General features: G+C 37.2%; 1 protein-coding gene across 1 annotated transcript; it reads right to left on the bottom strand.

Moving 5' to 3' along the window:
• Positions 1–446: 446 nt before the first annotated feature.
• LOC107840300 (probable carboxylesterase 12) lies at positions 447–2,004 on the bottom strand. Its single transcript, XM_016684123.2, has 2 exons — positions 1,225–2,004; positions 447–1,100 (listed from the first exon to the last, which is right to left on the bottom strand). The coding sequence occupies exons 1-2, from the start codon at positions 1,712–1,714 to the stop codon at positions 655–657; spliced, it is 936 nt and encodes a 311-aa protein (XP_016539609.2). The 5' UTR covers positions 1,715–2,004; the 3' UTR covers positions 447–654.
• Positions 2,005–27,591: the final 25,587 nt, after the last annotated feature.

Here is a 27,591-nt window from a genome sequence, read left to right as displayed (position 1 = left end):
TGAGGAATCAGATAGTATCTGACTGAAGGCTATTTACCTTGGGTGATGTATCAAAGTGTTCTACAGAGTAATGAAACATGAAAAAAAAAAAAAACCACTTCTAGAACAAGTGGAATGGCATCATCTCTCGATAGTTCTACTGTTAGAAGTTCAATACAACTTTAACATACATGCTGCACACTTTTGTTAATGTGCAAAAGGTCATATTTGGGGGTATTTTGTGTGTTCTAGTTTATGGAGAAGTGCTAGAAAGCTCGACCACAATGAGTTTCCGGTAGATTTGGGTTTTTTAAATAGGTTAATATATGTTGATATTCCTTTTCAGCACTTGAGAAGTTTGCTCTGTTTCCAAAATAAGTATCTCTCTCTACTTTAATTTGTTCTGACATGGAGATATACGATTATATGATACTTTGCTCATTTGATAAAATCATATAAGAATCAAATTTAAAAAAAAACGAGAAAGTTCATATTTATATATAAGAAAAAGTACTTCAATTTTAAAAATTCAAGGGACATGTTCAAATAATAAAAAATTCAGCTTGGAATCATCTCTGTCCAAATCGATGATTTCAAATTCATGTCCAAACAGCTACTTATTTGATGATTAAAAAAACAGTGAAGAGAAACAACTGAAATATTACAAGCAGGAATTCAGGTTGATTGCTGAAAGAAATCGGCCAGCCATTTCATCAATTCCTTAGCTTTCTCACAAGTTGGGTTAACCAAATGGAAAACATGTCCTTCTCCTTCACTTTCCTTAATCTCCACTTGGCCTTTCCATCCACATTTCTTCAGTACCTCGTAGTACGCCCATCCTCTGTCCCTTATAAAATCGTTGCCCCCAGTGCAGATCAGAATTTTGGAGCAAACAAGCTTCGATAGCAAATTCGGTTGTGCTGCTGGATTGTATCTTGGGTCATCAGATTTAGGATCAGGGCAACAATACGACCAAATTGGGTCCGGCTTATTTTTACCAAAATAGGGATGAATTAATGCCATTCCGATTAGTTTTAACCTCTCTCCAACTCCAAGTTTATCTTCATCGGCACTCGCTCGCATCATCATGTTATGTGCAATATTGGCTCCTGCGCTATCACCTGATCGAGGTTGCCAAAATCAATACATTTTCAGAAACAGGCCGTTCAACCTTCTTAAGTTTAAACATGTTTTATGACCTGGATAGAAACCAGAAATGCCTGCGGACAATAAATTCCTGTTTACCTGACAAGAAAACTCGAGAGAAGTCGGCATGACTTTTCAGCCATGGCTCAGTTCCTAGCTCGCCATTGGCATGCTGAGACACCCATTTCATGACAGACGACGAATCATCATAACATGCAGGAATTTTGTGCTCTGGGGCTAATCGATACTCGACGGATACAGCAAGCACATTGGTTTCTGCAGCTAAAGAATGGAGATAACTATCATAGTAAGTAGAAAAAGCTGATTCGATGGCAAACCCGCCACCATGGAAGTAGACGAGCAGTGGAAACTTCCCATCATTTTGTGTGATTTTAGGAAGGTAAAGGCGTACAATTACGTTATCCTCCGGTACAATAACAACATCTTTGGATCGAACACCAGTGGTTGGATTATCGGAAGGAGCAGCAAAATCATGTTTTCGATACCTTTCGACACGGCCATCTTTGTACACCTTAAATAACCCTGGGATGTCATAAACAACTTCTGATGTTGGGTTTGTTGAATCCATTCTTTGATATTGAGGTTGTAGTAAATACGGGGATGCTGTAATGACCAGAGATTACTGGGATTTAAAGGGGACTCAATGAGTGAACCGAAAGACACATAAACCACTAGTGTCCACATATATCTTTGACAGAGCTGCCAAGTTGGTAAGTTTTCTGCAACTCATTAGGCAAAGGATCTACTTCCATGTGTAACTAGTGCTGATTGTTTTAATTTTGTTTTAAAAAATAAAAAATTAAAGAAATGGTTATGGCCTACGGGCAATGTAGGGTCGGTGGGCAGGGACTCTATCCTTTTGCAAAAAAAGGTGATCGTTTTAGGACCTCAAATTTAAGGAGTCTATCACTAGTTTAACTCATTAATGAGTTTAAATATTAAACTAAATAAGATATTTATTTAAATAATAAAGATAAATATAATAATTAAATTTAATAATTTTTGAGTATATAAAGATGAAAAATTTATTTATTAAACTTAACTTTTATTAATTTTGTTTTTTAAAAGTCGATCGACACTCATCTATCAATTGTAAATTGCAACAAAATAATACAATGACAGAGACATCAAAATAATACAACTAAATCTAATCTTTACGTACAAAAAATTCTCAAAGTCGTCTGACACTTATCTTCGACCTGTAAACAATAACAAAATAATACGATAATAGAGATATCAAAATAATACAATTAAATCTAACATTTACATAAGAAATTTTCTCAAAGCCGATCAACATTTATCTGTCACCTGTAAACTGCAACAAAATAGTACGATAAAAGTGATATCAAAACAATACAATTAAACTTAAATTTTACGTACAAAAATTTCTCAAAGCCGATCGAGATTCATCTACGAACTGTAAACTACCACAAAATAACAAACTAATAGAGATATTACGATAATACAATTAAACCTAACCTTTACCTAAAAAAATTTCAAAGACGATCGACATTCATCTAACATTTGTAAATTAAAATAAAACAATAAGATAATAAAAATATCAAAACAATACAATTAAACCTAACTTTTGCATAAGAAATTCTTCAAAATCAACCAACATTCATCTACAACCTGTCAACTATAAAAAATAATATAATAGTGATCATAAAACTTCAATTTTGATCCAACTAATTTTTGTCTGAGCGAAAATTTTGACCCTAAAAAATGATTTTGAATGAAAACAAAGGATATATATATATACACACATGTTGAATTCTATTATGCTGACAAAAACAGTGAAGAAGTTGAGAGTTGGAACTATTGGTAACTATTGGGTTGTTTGTTCGTTTATGGCGAATTAGTATTCATGGAGATGGAGGAAAATCAAAGGAGATGGGTGGTGGGTGTGGTGTAAGGGTGGCAGCGGACCGGAGTTAATCCAGTTCTGGTCCGTTTTCGGTCATGGTCCGATAACGCAACGGTACCGATTTGTACCGGTATACCGATACCAAACAACCCGGAATACGGTACCGGTGCGCACGGGCATTTTTTTCCGGTAGTTCCGGTTTACCGATTTCAGTGTTGGTTGGCCGGATCCGGTTTGACGCAGCCCGATGCATGATAATTTTTTTTTTTTTTAAATTGGTTTTGACCGTTGCTGACCGTTGTAAAATAGCTGTTAGAGGGGGCAACAACTATTTTGTGCCTCCCCCTCCCAATTAGTTCACTACACCATTAATTTTCTACTATAAATATTTTTTTAAATCAATTTTTTTCTCACAAATTTCTCAATTTCTCCTACACTTTAAATCTTAAATCTTAATATTCTCGTACTCAATATTTATAATTTTTGTATTAATTGGAGTTGTGGATTTTTTTAAAGATACTACAAGCTTCAATTATCATATTTCAATTACGACATTTGGTATACGTCTGCTTATATTTGTTCCAACTTTAATCTCTATATTTTTTATTTTTAATATCTATATTTGTTTACTTACAGGCTTACGTTTATTTTTTGATTTATAATATTTATATTTCTTGTTTTAACATTTTAATTATATTTAAATTTAATTATGGATGCAAATAAAAGTAGTGGTAAGAGACCAATCTTTGGTAAGATTTTTTGTACAAATAAAAAAAATAATGCTATTACTAGTTCATTATCGCCTAGATTTAATGAAAATTCTTTATCACAACCTAATGGTTTTGATGTTGGTTCCGGTATGAAATTAGAACATGAGACACTAAGTAGGCGTTATAATAATTTTGAGGAAGACTTACCCGAAGAAGATGATATAGAAGTACAAGAGTTAGGTGAAACCCCTACCCCTACTAGTCCGGTTACGGAAATACAAAAAGACGATGATGTACTTCCCCCTTTACCAGAATTTAGTAGGGCCAAAGCTACTGAACGTCCTAAACGATCTTTAGTGTCCTAAACGATCTTTAGTTTGGATATTTATGAGTCAAGATAAGGAAAAAAATACTGCTACTTGCAATAAATGTAAGAGAGTTATGAAACATTTGACTGAGGGAAAAAAATGGTGGGACAGGGTTGCTTACTACGCATTTGAGGAAATGTAATACAAAATTTATTCGTTTAGAAAATAAGGCCAAGACAAAAAAAGGTGGTACACCATTGACGGAAGAATCTGTGGGAGGTAATATGGTTCAAACGCGTTTAGATAGGTTTAACCAAGCTATCTCAAGTCCTACATTGACATATAATGAAAATGCAGATAGAGAAGAACTAGCGCAAATGGTTGCTATTATGGGATTGTCATTCAGTTTTCCTTCGCATCCCGATTTTATTCATTATATTCAACGAGTATATAATCCTTCTTTCAAAGTTTTTTCACGAAATACAATTAAAAATGATATTTTTAAATTTCAAGGTGAACATTGTCATTTTCTTCGTTGCTTATTTAGTAAATTTGATGGTAGAGTATTTATTACTTTTGATATGGGTCATAGTGTTATCGGTAATGATTATTTTACTGTCACGGTTCATTGGATTGATCACCATTGAAACATGCAAAAAAGAATTATTGCTTATAAATATGTTGACGAAACTAAAACCGGTAAATATATATCTTTTACAATAGCGGAATGCTTGAAATATTTTAGACTTATTGATAAAATTATGACATGTATACTATACTATGTCCCATGGATAATGATTATTTTCATGTTAGATGTACTGCACATATTTTAAATTTGATAGTACATGATGGTGTTGAGTTATTTGGAGATGGTTGTTATAAGGTTCGCATTGCATGTAGTTTTATTTTTAAAAATAAAAAAAAAGGCTATAATAGATGATTTCAAATATCAATGTAAAAAATGTGACCTTCCATCTAGAAAAGTTCCAAGAGAAATTCCTACTAGATGGAATTCTTTGTATCAAATGCTTGAAGTTGTTAGTGTGTATCGTGAACCTATATAATTAGTTTATAATTCGCTTAATACGACTAATGATTTAAGGCTAGGTTCTGATGATTGGATTGAAGTAGAAGAACTTTGTAAAATTTTGAAAACTTTTTATCAAGCTACGAACACAGTATCTGCACAATATACTCCAACTATTTCTTCTGTTTTAGTAAATATTACTGTTGTTTCTAAAGTACTTGCTAGTTATAAAAAAAAAATTATCCTTACAAAGAGGCAATTGACGTTATGGTTGACAAATTTAAAAAATATTTTTTTCCGATTTCATAAATTTATTTGACAGTTACTTTATTCAACCTATTTAACAAAGAACATGGTGTAATTATGATGGTTCAAAAAAATTTGCACCAATTTAGAAATTGAACCTCATGAAAGGCCATCAGTTGAAACGTGTTGTGCTACCATAGTACCTAAAGCCAGAAGTTTATATAACATGTACCAAGTTATGGAACATAATATTGCGCCAGTCGAACCTCTTACTTTTAGACATAGATATGATGATTTAGATGATGAGATGGGTGAAGAACTTGATCTTCAATGTTGTAGCAGTAATGATTTTGATTCATATATTTCTCAAGATCGGGAACGTATTAGAGATGCAAATGGACAACAACAACTTTTAGGACGGTGGAAGATCCGTACCAAACAATTTTCAAAACTATCAAGGGTGGTTCGAGATTTACTAGCAAGTCAAGCTTCTTCAGTCGCATCGGAGCAAGCTTTTAGTGAAGGAAGATTTATGATCGGAGATCATCGATATTCGTTGGTGAATGATAGTTTAAAAATTTCGGTATTATTTAGAGATTGGATTAATGCCCAAAGAAGAAATTTTGGGCTCCCAAAATTACCGCCCCAGATTGAAGACGAAATAGATGAAATATTTGAGGAGAATAGTGATGATGGAATGCAAGCAATGGAAGAACAAGGAAAAAGACTAATTCCGAAAAATATAGAAATAGTTAACTTACGTATAGAATATTATGGACATTATAGGTACTAAGATTCTAAAGTACATATCTAATTCAAACAGAACCCTTCCTAGAAAGTGGCTGCGTAGATTAGATTCTCTTTTAATATTTATAATAAATGTACAATGTAATGTATTAAATTTGAATAAATATAAATTTTTCTAAGGTTATGTAATAAAAAGTTAATGTTATGAGTTAAACTTATAACTATTTTAAAAATTATATGTCAAGTTGATGTCAACTTTTTTTAGCATAACTTTATAATTATATTAATAAAATAATTTAAATTATTAAAATAATTATCTACTTTTAATTTTTTTTAAAGTTAAAAAGTAAATGTTATAACTATACATACATTCTTTTATTATAAAAGTCATAACATTAATAAAAAATTAAATAAACAGTGAGATGCAAACAGTAAAACGTCGGAACTCCGATTTTCGTACCGGTCTGACACGGTACCGCACCAGTGACAATCGGACCGGGGTGGAAGGACCATATTTTCCGGTGGTACCGATTCCGGTATAATACACCGGACATTCTTTACGGTACCAGATCCGGTTCCGGTAAAATCATTTCGGTTGTTCTGTTCTGGTCCGTTGTCAGGCTTAGTGTGGTGTTTACAGTTGTTCATAGTAGAAATTGTAGTGGAGTGTTAATGGATATGAGTGTTATGGGGGTAATTTAATAAACGAATAGGGGGTGATTTAATGGAGGAATTTACATGGGTTTTTGTGTTGTATGTGGGATTTCCAAGATTGGAGCAAAATCCTTCCAAATAGAGGTTCAAGATTGTAGACACGTAATTTTGTCCCCCTCAAAAGTTCGATTTTATTCATTTTTACTTTATCATATCATGTACCCTCACCCACGTGATTACATCCCACAAAAATACAAAAAAAGTAACTCTCAACAAAATCCCTAACAAACTTTTATTCTTTTAACATCCTAACAACCCTCCCCAATAAAAAAATGACAAATCACCCTCTACCTACCTACCATACCCTTACCTCCACGTGGATCCCTCATTTTCTTTGGCAAAAAGAAATAAACATTGGGAAACTTCCTGGAAAGAAGGAAGAAAAAGGACCATTCTTCTATTTTTGGAAAAGGATATATAGAACACATACACACACAAAAAAAGCGAGGCATGATCAGTAACAAAAAGAAAAAAAGAGCTCCACCTTTTCTCTAGGCTCTCACTCTCTCTCTCAAAGAAACCTCTCCCGGCGCTTCCCTCATCGGCGACAACGGCGCCGGCGCCGCTCCAACTCTCGTCCTCCTCTTTCTCCGCACAAACGTCGTCACCACCTTTGCAAGCTCCTCTCCCAGCCCCCACTCCGACCAACGCCACCACGACGATGACCAGCCACGTCTCACCGTCTCCGGCGAGAATCCGACCAGCAGTAACAAAAAAAAGAACAGAGAGCATATCGAGAAAAAGGGGATGAACGAAGAAGCAATCTATGATCAAGATCGGCCCAACCAGACCCAAATCCGGTGAAGTCTGCCGGACCAGCCGGAAATCGGTCGAAATAGTAGCTAGGAGGTGCAAAATAGGTTCGGGCTTATCTTCGTTGTTGGTTCGAAATCCGATTAGTCGACGTTCGCGTTGGGCTCCGTCTTTCGATTGTGAAATTTAACGCACAAAAGTTCATTTGAAGATTAGACTCACCAAAATCTCTGTACTTCATTGAATTTTGGTCAGATTCTGAGTTGTTTCTGTCTGTTACGCAATTCCGAGCTAATCGTACTCGAGCATTATTATTTCTTGTTCCAATTTTCCACGCCGAGTTTGGATTCGGGAGGATTCGGGATTGAGGTTCTCCGTTTGAGTATTTTGGTCTTCGGATTTCTTTATTATTGACAAGGATCAGTTTTATTAAGGTCCATTTCTTCTACCGATCTTTACTTTATTGATGTTGTGGGTGTGGATGATTTATTGGTTGCGTATTTAGTTTGAATCTTCATTGTTTGTGTTGTGTTTGATGTTGGTTTCGGATTATGAGATGTGATTGGAAAATCGAAGCATGCACTAATCATGGGTTTAAAGGGAATTCAGGGCGCGAGTTAAAAATTGTTAAAGTGAGTTAGGATTAATTTTGATTTGATTCGTCGTTATTGTTACTTTCACGTCTAATTATCAATTTCGTGATAGTATCATGGTAAGTCAGGTGGGTAGGCAATCGTAGGTTCGGGTAGGTAAGTTTAGGATTGGTGTAGTATTGGAATGATTGGAATATTTGTTGAATGTTTTGTTTATCGTATTTGGAAAGTGTATTTATTTAACCGGGGAATGCCCCGAGGTAATTTGTATTTACTTACCGGGGAATGCCCCGAAGAATTTTGTACGCTAAGGATGTTCGTGATCAAGGCCCGAGGCATCTGGTAAAGCATGGTTTAGGACTAGTGTAGGTTATTTCAGTATTTTTATTTCAGGTTATAATAATTGGACTGGGCTTTATATTTTTGTTTTGTTCTGTTATTGTTTGATTATTTTGTGTGTTTTTGTGTGGTTTGTACATTTCGTAATGCCAAAATAGTTGACACACTCTACCCGAGCAACCGTGGTTGAACCACGGGATCGAGGGGTGGCTAACACCTTCCCCTTGGTCAACAGAATTCCTTAACCAGAGTCTCTGTTCGCAAGCCAGTTTAAGAGTCAAATGGTTTCGAAAAGGATTTTCCAAAGGTGACTTGGCACACCAGATTATGCCAAGTGGCGACTCTGAATAAAAAATGTAAATAATTCTTTTTTCGAAATAAATTTTCATTTCTTGTCAAATAATAAAATCCTTTCGGACTTTAAACTAAATCTCCTTTTTTGGAGTACGTAAAAAAGGGGTGTGATAGCTTCTGGCGACTCTGCTGGGGATCAAGTGACAATTTTTCAGAATTCGAGCTATTTTTGGAGTCGTATCGGCTTTGTTTGGCATTACGAGTGTATAAGTTTGTTTGTGATTTTGTTTGGGTTATTGTTTGCACTTTTGTGTGTTTTTCGTGTTCTTTGTTTATAGTATTTATCTTATGTGTTACCGCTTTATATCTGGTATCATGAGTCCACCCCCCAGCCTTCTTTCTGCAACAAGTCCATAACACATGTTGTACACAACCTCTAGTTGAGTCACCCTTATTTTAGGGGAGGGAGCCGTCGGTGTTATGGAGTAGGTGGAAAGCAAAGCAGCCACTATCGACCATATGCTCCCCCGAACACCCTTGTTAGTAAACCACAACGTAGGTCAGCCTTTAGGTCATGCTTATGTGCATCATATTGAAACCTAGCGGGACCCACATGACCCTTTGTAGGAGACTCCTCTCTAAAGCATCCCTACGTGCTAACTGTTGCATTTTTAAGGGTAACGTGGTCATTTGACGGACTGATTTTTGAAATTAATATATATATATATATATATATATATATATATATATAATAAAATAAAAAAAATTATTAGGAGTAAGGTGCGTAGGCAAAAACGAAAAAGAAAAAGTGAGTCGAAAAGAATGAAAAAAAAAAGGAGAAGAGGAGTTTTGTAGTTTATTTTAGAATTCTTTATGGCTTTTGTTCTTCACAATCCAAAAACTCAAAAAGATTTTTTACGTTTTACATTTGTCTTCTCAAAATACCGTAAAAGCAAAAGAAAAAAAGAAGAAGTTTGTTTGCCTTTTCTACTTATTTGTCAAAAACAAAAATACCAAAAAAGATTTTTCTTCATAATTGGTGGTGTCAGTCTTAGTTAAAGTGTCTAGCTGAAAATCCAAAAGTTTTTTTTTTCTTTCTTTCTTTTCGTTTGTTTTTGGTAGTGTCTCTTAATTTAGGATCAATTTATTAGTTAATCGTTAATTGTCCAATCTGGATGAACTACGCATACCTGATTCCCTTCCCTTAGGTTGGAATACGTAGGCAACCCTCGGTGGGTCCGGTAATTTTTGTGTCGGCCTGTGTCTTAGTATTAGCCTAGGTCTCTCGCCCCGTAATCTAGAGTTGTTTGCCAAGTAGACTGATTTCGCTCAGTACTTCTGTTCGGCAAATTGGAGTCATGAATGTGGTCTGTCCCATCGACATATGTTTGCGTCAAAAATCCCAAGGGTTGGGAATCTTCTACTCCTGTCGAATTTTTGAGATAACATCTTGTGTGTTATTACAGGATGGATTTGTCCACCAAGTCTAGAGTTCTGATGGTTGTCAAGGTGCCCAAAGAGTTAATCAAATGGTGGGAAATGTTTAACTATGTTGATCAGCAAAAACTGATTAAAATATTAGGTGATCTTACGGAACTTCTGCATGTTACCCCTCGTCCAGATTTAATAGAGGCTTTGTTGACCTTTTGGGATCCGAATGGTTTGGTATTCAGGTTTGGGGAATGTGAAATGACTCCTACTTTGGTAGAAATATCCAGTTTGTTGCATTTACCCTATATCGAGAAGGATATGATCTGAGCACGAAATCATACTGGCATGAGATTTTTGCAGTCATGTGGTTTAAGAAGTAAGGGTATCCGTTTGGGTTGTTTAAGTGATTCGTGGGTTTCCTTAGATATTCTGTTCGCTAGATTCGGGCCCTCGGAAGATTTTGATTGCTTTTGGGATGAATTTCATGTGACTAAGGAGAAGTGGGAGAGAAAGCGTCTTGAAGTCTTCACCCTCGCTTTGTTAGGTACTTTAGTGTTTCCATTAGAAGAAAGACGTATTAATACCCGTTTGCAATCTGTGGTAATGGCCCTATTTTATAAGGATCAAAACGATAAGGGCATTAATCAAAAAGAAAGGTTCACTCTCATACCCATGATCTTAACAGAAATATATAAGGCTTTAACCGAAGTGAAGACGGGAAGGAGATTTTTTTAGGGCAGTAACTTGATATTGCAGATATGGGTGATGGAGCATTTACATGCACCTTCTTTAATTAGACCAGACATGTTAGATCGTTGTATTCCCAATCGAGTGAAAGCCATGGACTCCAGGTTGCATTTGGATAAATTCTCGTTACCCGTGGGAGTCGACGCTTGGATTGAATTTCTTGCATCAAGAACCAGGGATAACGTTTTGTGGACTTATCTGTGGCTTCGCCCAAAGATTGTATTGTTGGGTTGTCAGGCGCAGCTCCCTTTAGTTATGTTAGGGCTCAATTGCACTAGACCATACAGTCCTTCAAGGGTAATGCGCCAGTTGGGTAGGCTGCAGGACGTGCCACCAGCAGTGGATCTTCTGAAGAATGTTGATTACTTCAAGGAACAAGCCTTATGTGAAAGCAAGTACGAGCAGTTTTGGAAGCATGCAACAAAGCTGGGTGTGGACACACTCAAAGAAAGTTTGGATAATCCGGGTCACACTTAGGGATATGAGGCCTGGCTTCAATCTATCCCTTGGTGTATCAATCAACCCTTACCAGCGCAGCTTAGAGGGAGAATACAGGAAGAATGCATAGTAGACGATCATCAGGATAAAAGTGTAGGGTTCAAAGTGGAAACACTGAGGGTTCAGCTAGCAGATTTGTTCAAGACGGTAGAAAGGTGTCAGAATAATCTTTCCAAGTGCACTCCTCATGAAGCAGGAATACGGGCTCGAAGCTTCTTCCCCGATATCAGGGTGTCTTTACAGGATATGCTACAAAGATTAAATGGGAGAAAGAGAACTTCAGAGGCAGGTCCATATCAGCCAGGGTCATCACGCAGAGCACCAGTATGAAAGAGCACTTCTTACCTTTATTTAGTTTGAGTCTTTTATGTGTCTGTTATTGTAGGGTAGTGTCTGCTTTAAGTCAAAGTCAAGTTATTTTTGGTATTAGAGTCTTTATTAGTAATTTCACCTACGTCGTCTTAGGGGTCTATAATGTTGTTTCATATTGTTGCTTAGTTTTAAAGTGGTCCCAAACTTTTGTACGTTTTGTTGTTTTCTTTCTTCAAAATGTTATGATGTTACGTCTTTCCTTGGTTTGTTTATTTTCGTTTTCGAAAAAAAAGTGGGTAATGTTTATGCACATGCTGCCCGAACTACGCAAGATCTGATTCATGTACAACATGATACGTAGGCAACCTACTTTTGGGTTTGATCTAATCATTTTGTTTCGTTGTTTTTCATTATTTTTTCCTCTTTTAAGGAAAAACAAAAGCCATAAAGAATGATAAAATAAAGTTAGATAACGAGAGAAAGGAAAAGAACAGAGATGGATACGAAAAATAATAATAATAATAAGTGTAGATAAAAAAATAGTGTAGACAAAATCAGGATGATGTTAAAATGACCTCGCTACCCTCAAAAGCTGGTAGAAATGAACATGAATTTAGGACAATTTCACCAATGTGATTCCCATGTTTGTTGTGTGCCCTAATCTTAACGGATGTCGTCTTTGATGAGCATGTTCTTTCAGATAACAATGGTAGGTTTGCAGCACTTTGGCTAGTTACCCATACTTCACCAGATCCAAAGCAAAGCTCGTCATGGCTAGCAGGGAGATTGAAAATTCGCTCATTGACCCGGATCAGGATCACAGGAAAGAAAGTTCTGAACACAATGATGAGGTAGTAAGGCTCAGGCAACAATTGATAGATTTGCACCGGGCATGGGCCAGCGGAATACCTCCTCATCCGCTCTCTGAAGGTCTTGGGAATATCTCTAACTGCCCACCGCTCTCTCAAGCACAATTCTCTGTTCCTACTGAGTCACCTGAGCACGCGTCAGGATTCACTCCGCGACATTATTATCCTGGCAGTTCAGGTGTGCCCTTGGCAGCTCCCCAATCAAGACCAACTGCTCAGCCAGTGCCACCGATCACACCAATATTCGTGGCTTCGCCACCATATGAAACTCTCATATATGCTGTGCGTCCCATAATGAGGCTCCCTAGGTCTGCTAGTGAGCCAGTACTGAAGGTTTCAGATAGTCAGTATTATGCCCCGGAGCCTACTTTGCAAATGAATGAACCGTATGGGTACAGTCAGCCGCCTACATTTCCATTTGATACGGAGAAACCTGTCGCAGCAGAGGAACAAGATATCATAGCCCAAAAATTGAAAAGTTTAGAACAGGCGATGAGGAATTTGCAAGGAATCGGAGATTATAGGAGTGTTTCTTATAAAAATGTTTGTATGTTCCCAGACATCAACCTTCCCCTCAGTTTTAAGATGCCTAAGTTTGAGAAGTATGCAGGACACGGTGATCCTATGGCACATTTAAGATGTTATTGCAACCAGTTGAGGGCTGCAGGAGGAAAGGAAGAACTGCTCATAGCCTTCTTTGGCGAGAGTCTTTCAAATCTGGCCTCAGAATGGGTTATCGATCGAGATATCGATAAATGGAACAGCTGGGATGATTTGGCTTTTGAATTTGTTCAACATTTTCAGTACAACATCGACTTGATTCCGGACGAAAAATCCTTGGTCAACATAAAGAAAAAGAGCACTGAAGGTTTTAGGGAATACGCGATAAGGTGGCGTGAACAGGCCGCTAGGGTAAAGCCTCCAATGAAAGAAAGTAAGTTAGTAAAGGTTTTCATTTAGGTGCAGGATGAGACCTATTTTCAGCACTTGCTTCCGACAATGGAAAAATCTTTTATGGAAGTTCTCAAAATGGGGGAGATGATAGAGGACGAAATTAAGACCGGTCGAATAGTGAGTTTTGCCGCATTAAAAGCTACCACACAAGCGATTCAAGGTGGATCTGGCGCATTTGGAGGTAAAAAGAAGAAAGAGGATGTGGCGACTGTCGTAGCTGGAACCCATTCCTATCCCAAAAGACCACCTCGCCCCTATCCCCAATCCCAAGCCCAAGTCTACACCCAAGTTCCATATATTCCTCCCCACCATTACTACCCTCCACAAAACCCTTTATATTCTATTTCACCACCACCGTACCCGATATACAGCACGCAGCCATATGCCCAAACCCCTTCTTACCCCCAATGGCACGTGCAAGCTCCACAAAATCGCCCATTCGCTCCACCAAATTACCAAAACCCCTCCAGACCCAACTTTCAGCCTAGGTCCGAGTATAAGAAAGAGAAGGCGATCAAAAATCAATTCACACCTCTTGGGGAGTCATATGCTAGCTTGTTTGATAGGTTGAGAAAGTTGAAGGTTTTAAGCCCAATTCAAGGAAGGCTTTCAAATCCACCGCCGAGGAATCTCGATTATTCTTTAAGGTGTGTGTACTGTTCTGATATGCTAGGCCATGATATCGAGAAATGCTGGCGCTTAAAGAGAGCTATCCAAGATTTAATTAACACAAATCAGATGTTGGTCCAGGCCCCGGAGGGTCCAAACATTAACTAGAATCCGTTGTCAACCCATGCTAAAGCCAATATGTTAGAATTGATATATGATGGGAAAGAGTCTCCGAGGGGTTCTAAGCTTATTGTCAAGATACAGACCATTGAGGAGAAATTGATGAATGTAGCGGAGTCTTTGAAAGCAATGTCATGAGCTAGGAAGGAATGAGAGAAGATAAAGCCCAAGAAAGCACAAAGAAACCCTTGATCACAGTACAGGGCGCTAGAAGGCATGTTGATTTAAGTCGGGATAAACCTAAGTTGACGGTGGTGGGAGCTCTGAGTCAGCCCATATAAACGGTAAAAGGAGCATTGGCAGCGCCTATTGTCCTCAAACCGGTGAACCAACCTCCAATAGTTGATACGAAAAGGGTTCCCTAGAATTATGGGCGGACTGTAATGACCTATCACAGGAAAGAAGTTGTGGAAGATGTAGATGAGGTAGGAGGTTTGACTAGGTCAGGAAGATGCTTCGTGCCTGAAAACTTAAGAAAGTCCCAGCCAACGGTGAGTGGACCGTCATCTATCAAAAAGCCTATCACCGAAGAAGAAGCCGAAGAATTTTTGAAAAAAATGAAATTGCCAGAGTATTCAATATTTGACCAGTTGAAGAAAACCCCTGCTCAAATTTCCCTTTTATCTTTACTGTTGCACTCCAAGGAGCATCGTGATATTTTACTGAAGTTATTAAATAAAGCATATGTTCCAAGGGAGATTACAATCAACCAACTTGAGAGAATGGTTGGAAAAATCTTTGAGGTCAATCGGATCAGCTTTTCTGACGGTGAATTGTCTGTTGAAGGTACAGGGCATAACCGGGGCCTTTACATTACAGTGAAGTGTGAAGATTTCTACGTCACTCATACTATGATTGATGGAGGTTCAGGTGCAAATATTTGCCCTATTTCTACTTTGCAAAAGTTGAATATTGGTGCTGACAGGATCAGGCCCAACAATGTATGTGTTAGGGATTTCGATGGTGCAAAATCAAATTTCATTGGCGAAATAGAACTAATATTGACCATAGGGCCTGTTGAGTTCGCCATAGAGTTTCCAAGTGTTAAATGTAGAATCCTCTTACAATCTGTTGTTGGGAAGGCCGTGGATCCACAAGGCCAAGGCGGTTGCATCTACACTGCACCAAATGATTAAGTTTGAGCATGACAGGCAAGAAGTAGTTATTCATGGTGAAGGAGATTTTTCAGCCTACGAAGATTCTCCCTTGTCGCTTATTGAAGCAAATAACATAGAGGAGACATTCGTCTATCAAATTTTTGATACAGTGTCAGTGAATCGTATCCTTGAGTGGTAGGCTATACCGGGACCGCAATTGTCTTTGGATTCTATCATGATGGTGAGTGAACTTTGGAAATACGGATTTGAGCCAGCAAAGGGTTTGGGAGCGTCTCTGCACGGTATAGTTCATCCCATATGTCCGAGTGAAAACGTGGGCATGTTTGGTCTGGGATTTGAGCCTATAGCTGAAGATCTGAAAAAAGCCAAGGGAGGGAAAAAGGAAATATGGCCGCTCCCTCGTCCAATGCCACTACTCAGTGAATCATTTGTTAAGAGCGGTGTCACGAAGCATGTGGAATTTGAGGTTGAATTGGTTGATGACTTCCAGAACCTTTGTATTGAAGTTGATATTGTCAAAGCAGGAGAAGGTACCAGTATGGCAGACGTGCAATTCATAGGTTCAGCTGTTCGACTCAATAATTGGGAAGTCACTCTTCTCCCCGTCAGGAGGGAGTTTTGGTAGTTTATTTTATTTTTCTTTTTGTTTATCCGAGTTATTTCAGGGTTGTAATTCGGATTTTAGTTTGTTTTTGTTATGTTGCATCTGTGTTTAAACACTTCTATCTTTTATGTAATGAAATGCAATGTCCCTTTTGTTTCGTGTCTAATATATTTTGTTTTTCTTTCTTACACAGTTCTATTTATGTTGATTCTAATGACATGATATGCATGTGAAATTTTCAGCCTGATCTTAAAAATCCAAACTAATCAAGATGTAATGAAGCAGGATGGGGAATATGATGAAGAAAAAGTACTAGAAGAAATAAGCAAAGAGTTGGAACAGTTTGAAGACAAACTGAATCCTAATTTGAATGAGACTGAGCCAAACAATCTAGGGGATCAAGAAGATATTAGGGAAACTAAAACCAGTGTATATGTTTTGCCATAGCTAAAAGATGAAATGATTCAAATATTAATGGATTATAAGGATGCTTTTGCATGGCCTTATGATGATATGCCTGGTATAAGCACTGAATTAGTGGCTCACAAATTGTCAACTGATCCCGCGTTCCCTCCTGTCAAACAGAAGTTGAGGAAGTTTAAAACAGATGTAAGTATTAAAATTAAAGAGGAAATCATGAAACAACTTGAAGCCAAAGTAATTCGAGTGGCTCATTATCCCATGTGGTTATCCAATGTTGTTCCCGTACCAAAGAAAGATGGCAAAATTTGAGTGTGTGTTGATTACCGTGATTTAAACAAAGCAAGTCTGAAAGATGATTTTCCACTGTCCAACATCCACATTTTGCTAGACAACTATGCTAAACACGAGGTTGCCTCTTTTGTGGATTGCTATGTCGGATATCACCAGATCATTATGGATGACGACGACGCATAGAAGACGTCTTTTATCACACCATGGGGAACTTATTGTTATCGAGTGATGCCGTTCGGTTTGAAGAATATTGGAGCAACATACATGAGAGTCATGACCACTATGTTTCATGACATGATGCATAAGGAGATTGAGGTCTACGTGGATGATGTGATTATTAAGTCAAAAAGTCAGGCCGACCATGTTAAAGATTTAAGAAAGTTCTTTGAAAGGCTTCGCAGGTATAATCTCAAACTCAACCCGGCAAAATATGTATTTGGAGTTCCGTCTGGAAAGCTATTGGGGTTTGTAGTCAGCCGTTGAGGAATTAAATTGGATCCGTCGAAAACCAAAGCCATTCAGGATTTTCCCCCGCCCAAGAATAGAATGGAGGTGATGAGTTTTCTTGGTAGACTGAACTACATTAGCAGGTTTATTGCTTAACTCACAACCACTTGTGAGCCCATATTCAAGTTGCTGAAAAAGAGTGCTGCGGTAAAATGGACTGAAGAATGTCAGAAAGCGTTCGATCGAATCATAAGATATTTGTCAAATCCGCCCGTGCTGGTACCCCCAGAGCCTGGTAGGCCTTTGATCTTATATTTATCAGTCATGGACAATTCATTCGATTGTGTCATGGGTCAACATGATGTCACGGGCAAAAACGAGCAGGCTATTTATTATCTTAGCAAGAAGTTCACCACTTACGAGGCTAGGTATACTCTTCTTGAAAGGACGTGTTATTCCCTAACTTAGGTAGCACAGAAGTTGAAGCACTATCTCTCATCCTATACTACTTATCTCATCTCCCGCATGGATCCTTTGAAGTATATCTTTCAGAAGCCTATGCCGACAGGTCAATTGGCAAAGTGGCAAATACTGCTTACCGAGTTCGACATTGTATATGTGACTCGAACCGCCATGAAAGCCCAAGCCTTGGCAGATCATCTTGCTGAGAATCTCATCGATGAAGAGTACGAGCCATTAAAGGCATATTTTCCTGACGAAGAAGTGTCGTGTGTCGATGAAGTCGTTATAGATGTTGATCCAGGTTGGAGGTTATTTTTCAATGGAACTGTCAATATGAAAGAAGTCGGAATAGGTGCGGTTCTTATCTCCGAATTGGGACAATATTTCCCGGTGACAGCACAACTTCGATTCTACTGTACTAACAATATGGCAGAGTATGAAGCCTGCATTCTTGGTTTGAGGTTAGATGTTGATATGAGAGTCCAAGAATTATTGGTGTTGGGAGATTCAGATTTGCTCATCCATCAAATTCAAGGCGATTGGGAGACTTGAGATTTGAAGCTCATCCCCTATCGACAATGCTTACAAGAGCTATGTCAAAGGTTTGTGTTAGTAAAATTTAGGCATATTCCAAGAATTCGTAATAAAATTGTTGATGCTTTAGCCACTCTGTCTTCAATGCTCCAACATCCTAAAAAAGCCTATATCGATCCAGTGCATATACAGAGTCGTGATCAGCATACTTACTGTAATGCGGTTGAAGAAGAGCTCGATGGAGAACCATGGTTCTTGGATATCAAGTGGTACATTCAGTCAGGAGAATACCCAGTATATGCCACCAACGATCAAAAGAGAACTATTAGGCGTTTGGCTTATGGATTTTTCTTAAGTGGGAAAATCTTGTATAAAAGAACCCCAGATCTGGAACTTTTAAGGTGTGTAGATGCAAAAGAAGCCTCGACAATCATGATTGAAATACACTCTGGAGTATGCGGGGGAGTATGCGGGTCGCACACGAACGGTCATGTCTTGTCAAAAAAGATTTTTCGAGCAGGTTATTACTGGCTCACTATGGAAAGGGATTCTATCCAATTTATTCGAAAGTGACATCAATGTCAGGTACACGGTGATCTGATACGTTCTCCTCCTGTTGAGTTGCATGCAATGGCCTCTCCATGGCCGTTCGTGGCTTGGGGAATGGATGTGATTGGACCGATTGAGCCGAAGGCATCAAATGGGCATAGATTCATTTTGGTAGCCATTGACTACTTCACAAAGTGGGTAGAAGCAGTAACTTTCAAGTCAGTGACAAAGAAGGCTATGGTAGATTTTGTTCATGCCAATATCATTTGTAGATTTGGAATTCCTAAGACGATCATTACAGATAATGCTACCAATCTAAATAGTCATTTGATGCAAGAAGTATGTCAACAGTTTAAGATCGCACATCGAAATTCTACTCCGTATCGCCCAAAGGCCAATGGTGTTGTAGAAGTCGCCAATAAGAATATAAAGAAGATACTGCAAAAAATGGTACAAGGGTCTAGACAGTGGCATGAAAAATTGCCATTTGCATTTCTAGGTTATCGCACTACTGTTCGTACTTCAACAGGGGCAACTCCATATTTATTGGTGTATGGGACAGATGCAGTCATCCCTGCAGAAGTTGAAATTCCCTCTCTTCGAGTCATTGTAGAAGCAGAGATTGATGATGACGAATAGGTAAAAACCCGACTGGAACATTTGAGTTTGATTGAGAAAAAAAGGCTAACATTTGTGTGTCATGACCAGTTGTATCAGAGGAGGATGGCTCGAGCGTATAATAAAAAGGTTCGTCCCAGGAATTTTGAAGTTGGTCAGTTGGTATTGAGACGTATCCTTCCTCACCAGGTTGAAGCGAAAGGCAAGTTCTCCCCTAATTGGCAAGGTCCCTTCGCTGTGAAGAAAGTGTTGCCCAATGGAGCCTTATATTTGACAGATACTTGAGGCAAAATGGCAAAAATGACTATTAATGCTGATGCGGTCAAAAGATATTATGTATGATATTTGATCCTTTGTTAATTTCATTGTATGTTTAGTACTTGCATTTTTTAAGATTGATATGATGAAGGCATTTTATTCTTCTATCCAAACATTATGTCATCCTTTGCTTACCCGTTTGAGCTTCGTTTTATTTTTCTTTCATATCCCTCTTTTGGAATCAAAATAGAGTCAAAGATAAATGTCAAGAAAATGGGAATAAAAGAAAGATTTCGAAAATTTAAAAAAAAAAGAAATCAAAATCAAATCAAAACAAAGAACAAGCTGACGGAACTACGTCCGACCTGATTCTCCTCTCTCGAAAGTGAGATACGTAGGCTGCCCTATTTCGGGCTCGGTCCAATCAAATAAAGATTTAAGATTCACCCAGTCAATAAAACTGGGGCATGAGTTAATGTGTTGTTTGAGTCGATTCCAAAAGTTGTAAGTCCCACTCCCACTTCAAGTATCGTTTGAGCCTCTTACCATCTTTTCTAACCTTAACCAAAAGCCAAGTTAAAACCAAAGAAAGTCCTTCAGATCAATTTTTGATAATGTTAAGGCTAAGCATGCAATGGATATGATGATACATTGTGAAGTACCGCTTGTCTCCCTCAGCATAAGAAATCAGGAAAGAAATACAAAAATGAGAGTCTTATTGGTAAAGACCCCCGTGGGTACCATAAGGCGATGGTGAGTGGAGATAAATAAAAATGAGAGAGTCTTATTGGTGAAAACCTTTGTAGGCACCATAAGGCGATGGTGAGTGAGAGAAATAAAAATGAGAGAGTCTTATTGGTGAAAACCCTTGCAGGCACCATAAGGCGATGGTGAGTGAGAGAAATAAAAATGAGAGAGTCTTATTGGTGAAAACCCTTGCAGGCACCATAAGGCGATGGTGAGTGCAGAGAAATAAAAACGAGAGAGTCTTATTAGTGAAAACCCTCACGGGCACTGTAAGGCGATGGAGAGTTCAAGAGAAAAGCGAAAAGTGAAAAAAAAAATTTGTTGACGAAAGTCTTTTAAGATGTCGTCAATCGAATGTGATGTATGAGTCCAATGGATTTGAAGAAGCGGCTCAGCGGAAAAGGTACGAACTCAAAAACAAATGAGGAGTCTGGATAGGAAGATCAGGCAGCTCAATCCAAAATGCATGTCATATTCATTGGAGTTGGTTGTCGTCTTCAGATAAGTTTTCTTTTTGAATATGGGACATTGCCCTTTTCTTTCATTTACATATTCATGATTTTTGTCTTTTATGTCATTTATCAAAATAAAAGTCACCATCATTTCTTTACATTTTTAAGTCAAGTCTGTGTCAAAACAAGCGAGAAGGGATTTCAAAATTTACTACCAGTATTTCCAATTATATTAGGAAAAGCCAAGGAACAGCACAGAAAGAAATATGATCATAATTCAATACGAAGCAAAGGAAGTCTATCAACCGACAGGCTATTGGATTTGTAGAAACATTCAGATTTGGAAAAAAAGTGCACCTCAGGGGCATGGTAAAATGGAAACCCGTTGTTTGAGTCAGAACTCATTTCCCTCAATTTGGGTCCGGGTCAATGATGCAGCAAGACAGGGCAAGTGTTAGCGATTTAGAACAAAGATAAAAGGAATGAGTGCTGGGCAGATACCTGAGAAGCCAAGATCTGCAAGCCACCACTAAGTTTTTAACTGACAAATTTTCTTTGTTGAAATAGGGGCAAATTCGTTTCACTTGATTCAGCGACCATTGGAAATGCACATCCGTGGGATTTTTACTTTCTGTTCAGGACCCTCCTAAAAATTTGGATTTTACTTTATGTTCAGGACCCTCCTGAAAAATGGGATTTTTACTTTCTGTTCAGGACCCTCCTGAAAAATAGGATTTTACTTTCTGTTCAGAACCCTCCTGAAAAATGGGATTTTACTTTCTATTGAGGACCCTCCTGAAAAATGGATTTTTACTTTCTGTTTAGGACCCTCCTGAAATATGGGATTTTACTTTATGTTCAGGACCCTCCTGAAAAAATGAGATTTTACTTTCTGTTCAGGACCCTCCTGAAAAATGAAATTTTACTTTCTGTTCAAGGATTTTACTTTATGTTCAGGACCCTCCTAAGAAATGAGATTTTACTTTCTATTCAGGACCCTCTTGAAAATTGAGATTTTACTTTCTGTTCAGGATCCTGCTGAAAAATGGGATTTTACCTTATGTTCAGGACCCTCCTGAAAAATGAGATTTTACCTTATGTTCAGGACCCTCCTGAAAAATGGGATTTTACTTTATGTTCAGGACCCTCCTGAAAAATGGGACTTTACTTTCTGTTCAGGACCCTCCTGGAAAATGGGACAACGCTTTCAAAAATGAAATACTACTTTATTATAATTTTATTTGGGATAATTTTCGTTCTAGTTTTAATTTTGGGTTTCAGGAGCCCGTCTGAAGAACAGGGTGATGAAATAGCAAGTCAGGAGCCCGCCTGAAGAACAGGGTGATGAAATAGCAAGTCAGGAGCCCGCCTGGAGAATAGGGTGAAGAAATGAAAAGTCAAGCAACAAAGTGAAGCAATTGAAAGCCAAGCAACAAGTTGAAAGAAATTGCAAGTCAGGAGCCCGCCTGAAGAATAGGGTGATGAAAGTCGAGTCAAGAACCAACAGAAGCTGTATAGATAGGATTTTTGTAATTTCATTTATGTTTTAACTTGTAATTTTCATTATTGATGAAATAACAGAGCCGCGGACCGGAACCTCGATTGAACCTCACTCGATTCTCCAACTCGGTATAGTCCTTCTCTTTCCAGTCCTTTGAAATACTCGTGACTTGGTTCCCTCATAACTTGGATAGGTAGGTTGTCCTAATTCAAGACTCGGTAGTCCTTCTTTCTTCTATTTCTTCCTTTGAATAATGGTCGGGACAAAATTCTGTCTCGTTGTCTACTTCTTTGTCTGAAAACACTGCGTGTTTACATTCAAAGGGGGCATGATGTAGACACGTAATTTTGTCCCCCTCAAAAGTTCGATTTTATTCATTTTTACCTTATCATGTACCCTCACCCACGTGATTACATCCCACAAAAATACAAAAAAAACTAACTCTCAACAAAATTCCTAACAAACTTTTATTCTTTTAACATCCTCACAACCCTCCCCAATAAGAAAATAACAAATCACCCTCTACCTACCTACCATACCCTTACCTCCACGTAGATCCCTCATTTTCTTTGGCAAAAAGAAATAAACATTGGGAAACTTCTAGGAAAGAAGGAAGAAAAAGGACCATTCTTCTATTTTTGGAAAAGGATATATAGAACACATACACAAAAAAAAAGCGAGGCATAATCAGTACCAAAAAGAAAAAAAGAGCTCCACCTTCTCTCTAGGCTCTCACTCTCTCTCTCAAAGAAACCTCTCCCGGCGCTTCCCTCATCGGCGACAACGGCGCCGGCGCCGCTCCAACTCTCGTCCTCCTCTTCCTCTGCACAAACGTCATCACCACCTTCGCAAGCTCCTCTCCCAGCCCTCGCTCCGACCAACGCCACCACGATGACGACCATCCACGTCTCACCGTCTCCAATGAGAATCCGACCAGCAGTAACAAAAAAAAAAGAACAGAGAGCATATCGAGAAAAGGGGGATGAACGGAGAAGCAATCTGTGACCAAGATCAGCCCAACAAGACCCGAATCTGATGAATTCTGCCGGAAATCGATCGAAACAGTAGCTAGGAGGTGCGAAATAGGTTCGGATTTATCGTCGTTGTTGGTTGGAAAACCCGGTTAGTCGACGTTTGGGTTGGGGGCTTCGTCTTGTCTTGTGTCGTTGTTGGTTCGAATCCGGCGAAGTCAGCTGAAAATAGAGCAAAACAGTAGCTAAGAAGTGCGAAATAGGTTCGGGTTTATCGTCGTGGTTGGTTGGAAAACCTGGTTAGTCGACGTTCGGGTTGGGGGCTTCGTCTTATCTTGTCATCGTTTTTGGTTCGAATCCGGCGAAATCAGTTGGAAATCGGTCGAAACAGTAGGTAGGAGGTGCGAAATAGGTTCGGGCTTATCTTCGTTGTTGGTTCAAAATCGGGTTAGTCGACGTTCGGGTTGGGCTCCGTCTTTCGATTGTGAAATTTAACGCACAAAAGTTCATTTGAAGATTAGACTCACCGAAATCTCTGTGCTTCATTGAATTTCAGTCAGATTCTGAGTTGTTTCTGTCTGTTTACGCAATTCCAAGTTAATCATAACTCGAGCATTATTATTTCTTGTTCCAATTTTCCACGCCGAGTTTGGATACGGGAGGATTCGGGATTGAGGTTCTCCGTTCGAGTATTTTGGTCTTCGAATTTGTTTATTATTGACAAGGATCAATTTCATTAAGGTCCATTTCTTCTACCGATCTTTACTTTATTGATGTTGTGGGTGTGGATCATTTATTGGTTGCGTGTTTAGTTTGAATCTTCGTTGTTTGTGTTGTGTTTGATGTTGGTTTCGGATTATGAGATGTGATTGAAAAATCGAAGCATTCACTAATCATGGGTTTAAAGAGAATTCGGGGCGCGAGTTAAAAATTGTTAAAGTGAGTTAGGATTAATTTTGATTTCATTCGTCGTTATTGTTACTTTCACGTCTAATTATCAATTTCGTGATAGTATCATGGTAAGTCAGGTGGATAGGCAATCGTAGGTTCGGATAGGCAAGTTTAAGATTGGTGTAGTGTTGGAACGTTTGGAATATTTGTTGAATGTCTTGTTTATCGTATTTGGAAAGTGTATTTATTTAATCGGGGAATGCCCCGAGGTAATTTGTATTTACTTACCGGGGAATGCCCCGAAGAATTTTGTACGCTAAGGATGTTCGTGATCAAGGCTCGAGGAATCGGGTAAAGCATGGTTTAGGACTAGTGTAGGTTATTTCAGTATTTTTATTTCGGGTTGTAATAATTGGACTGGACTTTACATTTTTGTTTTGTTCTGTTTTTGTTTGATTATTTTGTGTGCTTTTGTGTGGTTTGTACATTTCGTAATGCCAAAATAGTTAATACACTCTACCCAAGCGACCGTAGTTGAACCACGGGATCGAGGGGTGGCTAACACCTTCCCCTCGGTCAACAGAATTCCTTAGCCGGAGTCTCTGTTCGCAAGCCAGTTTAAGAGTCAAATGGTTTCGAAAAGGATTTTCCAAAGGTGACTTGGCACACCGGATTATGCCAAGTGGCGACTCTGAATAAAAAATGTAAATAATCCTTTTTTCCGAAATAAATTTTCATTTCTTGTCACTTAAATAATAAAATCCTTTCGGACTTTAAACTAAATCTCCTTTTTTTGGAGTACGTAAAAAAGGGGTGTGACAAAGATCACCTCCATGGTGTTGCTCGTCACTTGTGTGTATTTTTTGTGGTCTTTGTTGCTTAGTTATATATATATATATATTATTTCGATTATTTCGTTAAGTTCTTGGTATCAGAGCGAGAAGGTTTTGGGAACATTACCTACTAACTCGCAAAAGTTTATAAACTTTATATGAAAAGACATAGATCATTCCAAGATATAAGGTGTAGTTATTTCTATTTATATAGAGAAATCAGAAAAAGAAAGAACATAATAATTAGAAAACATAATTTAGAAGAAAGTCGAAAAAGACTACTAAAAGTAAATAGATTACATAAAGTTTATAACGACTTATTAAGCGCTTTAAATTGGGAAATACAAGGTTGTGAGAGAGACTTAGAAAATAATACTTCAGGAATAAAGTGGCTAAAAGAACGTATTAAGAGAAAAGCTTATCAATTAGGATAATAAATGTCAATAAGATATATTGAGTGTATTAGAGAAATACAACATCAATATTATAGGGAATTTATATATAAACATCAACTTGTAAAAATTCGAAAACAATTTGTAGAAAGATTAGAGTTGTTAAATAAAGAAATAAGAAATCTAGAAATAGATATTTTAAATTTTAAAGAAGCAGACGAAATAATTACCATAACATCTAACTACTATAAAAAAAGCATTAATTAGCGAACAATCTAGGCTAATAGAAAATATACAAGAAGTAGAATTGGATATAACCTATACAAATAATAGATTAAAATATCAAACTAAGCTAAGCAAAAAATACCTTAACTTAAACCACTTAGGATAACAAGATAGCTTCGTTAAAACACCTCGATTACCTAGATCTTAGATTTCAACCAGAAAAGAAATATAGAGTATTAAAAGACAACTCTACTATAAGGTGTAATTTCAACCAGGGTGAACATATTTTACATTCCAAAGATAAACAATATAATACAATAATAGACTTTCTAATAAATTCAAGCGAAAAAATTCAGGAAAAGGATAATAGTATAATAAGAACGCTAGACCAAATAGAAGTTACTCAGAATAAACATAAAAAGACACTAGATAAGATAGAACAAAATTTAGATTATCTAAAGTCACAAGAAGTAGAAATAGACAGAAAAATTCAGTATTTAAACCACAAGTTTAATTTAGAAAAAATACCTACAAAATTAGAAATTGAAAAACTAGTAAAAACCATAATAGAAAGACCTAAAGAATTGGAAGTAAAAACAACTCAACTAATATCTAAGCTAGTAGAACAAGTAGAAAATATAACGACAGAGATCAAAGATTTGCAAGAAATAACAAAAAGATTAGAAGAAATATCACTTTCATGAGTGAAGAAGATATAAATTACAATAAAGCACTAGAAAAATCAAGAAATTATCATAGTGAACCTGAAGGATTATCGCGGCATATACCTTCAAGTCAAACAGATAAAATTCTACTAAAACAAAATAATACCATAATAGAATTATTATTAGACTTACACAAAAAGATAGACATCTTAATTAAAGGCAAAGAAACTAAAAAACCCCTCCAAGAAAAACCAGAATTACCCGAACTACATAAGAAAATAGACATCTTAATAAATAAAGAAGTCCAACCAAAAAATAACATCGAAATAGACGAACTTATTAACCAATTAAAACGAATTGAATTAACTCCTAAACAAGAATGAAAAAATATAATAAGAAAACCGCAAAAATGGACTTTCTATCAAATAGACGGAGAACCATCGAAAATAACGAAAGACAGGGAGAAGAAAGACACAGAATAAGTTTTTTAGAGAATAGAATAGGAAATAATAATATATTATCTAGAATATGTAGAAGACAACCTAACATGGAGCAGAACCAAGAACTTAACGAAATAATAGATGTAGACAAAGATTTACAAATTTTTCAACAACATCAATTAAAATTATTAAATCCTAAAACACTATATAACGCCGGATATATTTCTACAGACAATCAGTTATATAGACATTATAGAGAAGAACAAATATCTGCTATAGGAGAGGACTTTAAAATACTAGATTTAGTAAATGCTAATTCCTTAAGACATCTAAAAAATAATAGAATGGTCTTAATGCATATGGGTTTAATTGTTATAGGAATAAAAGGTCTAGCTAGAAAAAATCTAGGATCCAAAGTATTAATAACAATATATGATGATCGATGGTCAGACATCAAGAAGTCAATAATAGGATTAACCGAAGTAGATATGACAAATAATGGAGGAATATTCTATATAAATCCAGACTTCCTAATGAACTTAAACGAATTTGGAAAAAACATTAAAATAGGAATCCAAACTAAAGGATACGAAGAAATGAATAGTGGAAATAATTTATTAATGTGCATAGATTTTATTGGAAAATTAACTTTAAGTAGTAATACAAAATTTAAACTAAAAGTAAATGATGTAGTTGAAATAATGAGGAATAAAGGCATAAGTCTAATAAAACCAATAAAAATAGATCCCGAAATATATGCAGGTTTAGAATGGAATTTAAACAAATTTACTAAACCAAAATTTTTTACACCAGACTCTCATCTATT

The sequence above is a fragment of the Capsicum annuum genome, chromosome 8 (assembly GCF_002878395.1).
Source record: "Capsicum annuum cultivar UCD-10X-F1 chromosome 8, UCD10Xv1.1, whole genome shotgun sequence".
NCBI lineage: Eukaryota > Viridiplantae > Streptophyta > Magnoliopsida > Solanales > Solanaceae > Capsicum > Capsicum annuum.
This window is presented reverse-complemented; position numbering and strand designations above follow the sequence as displayed.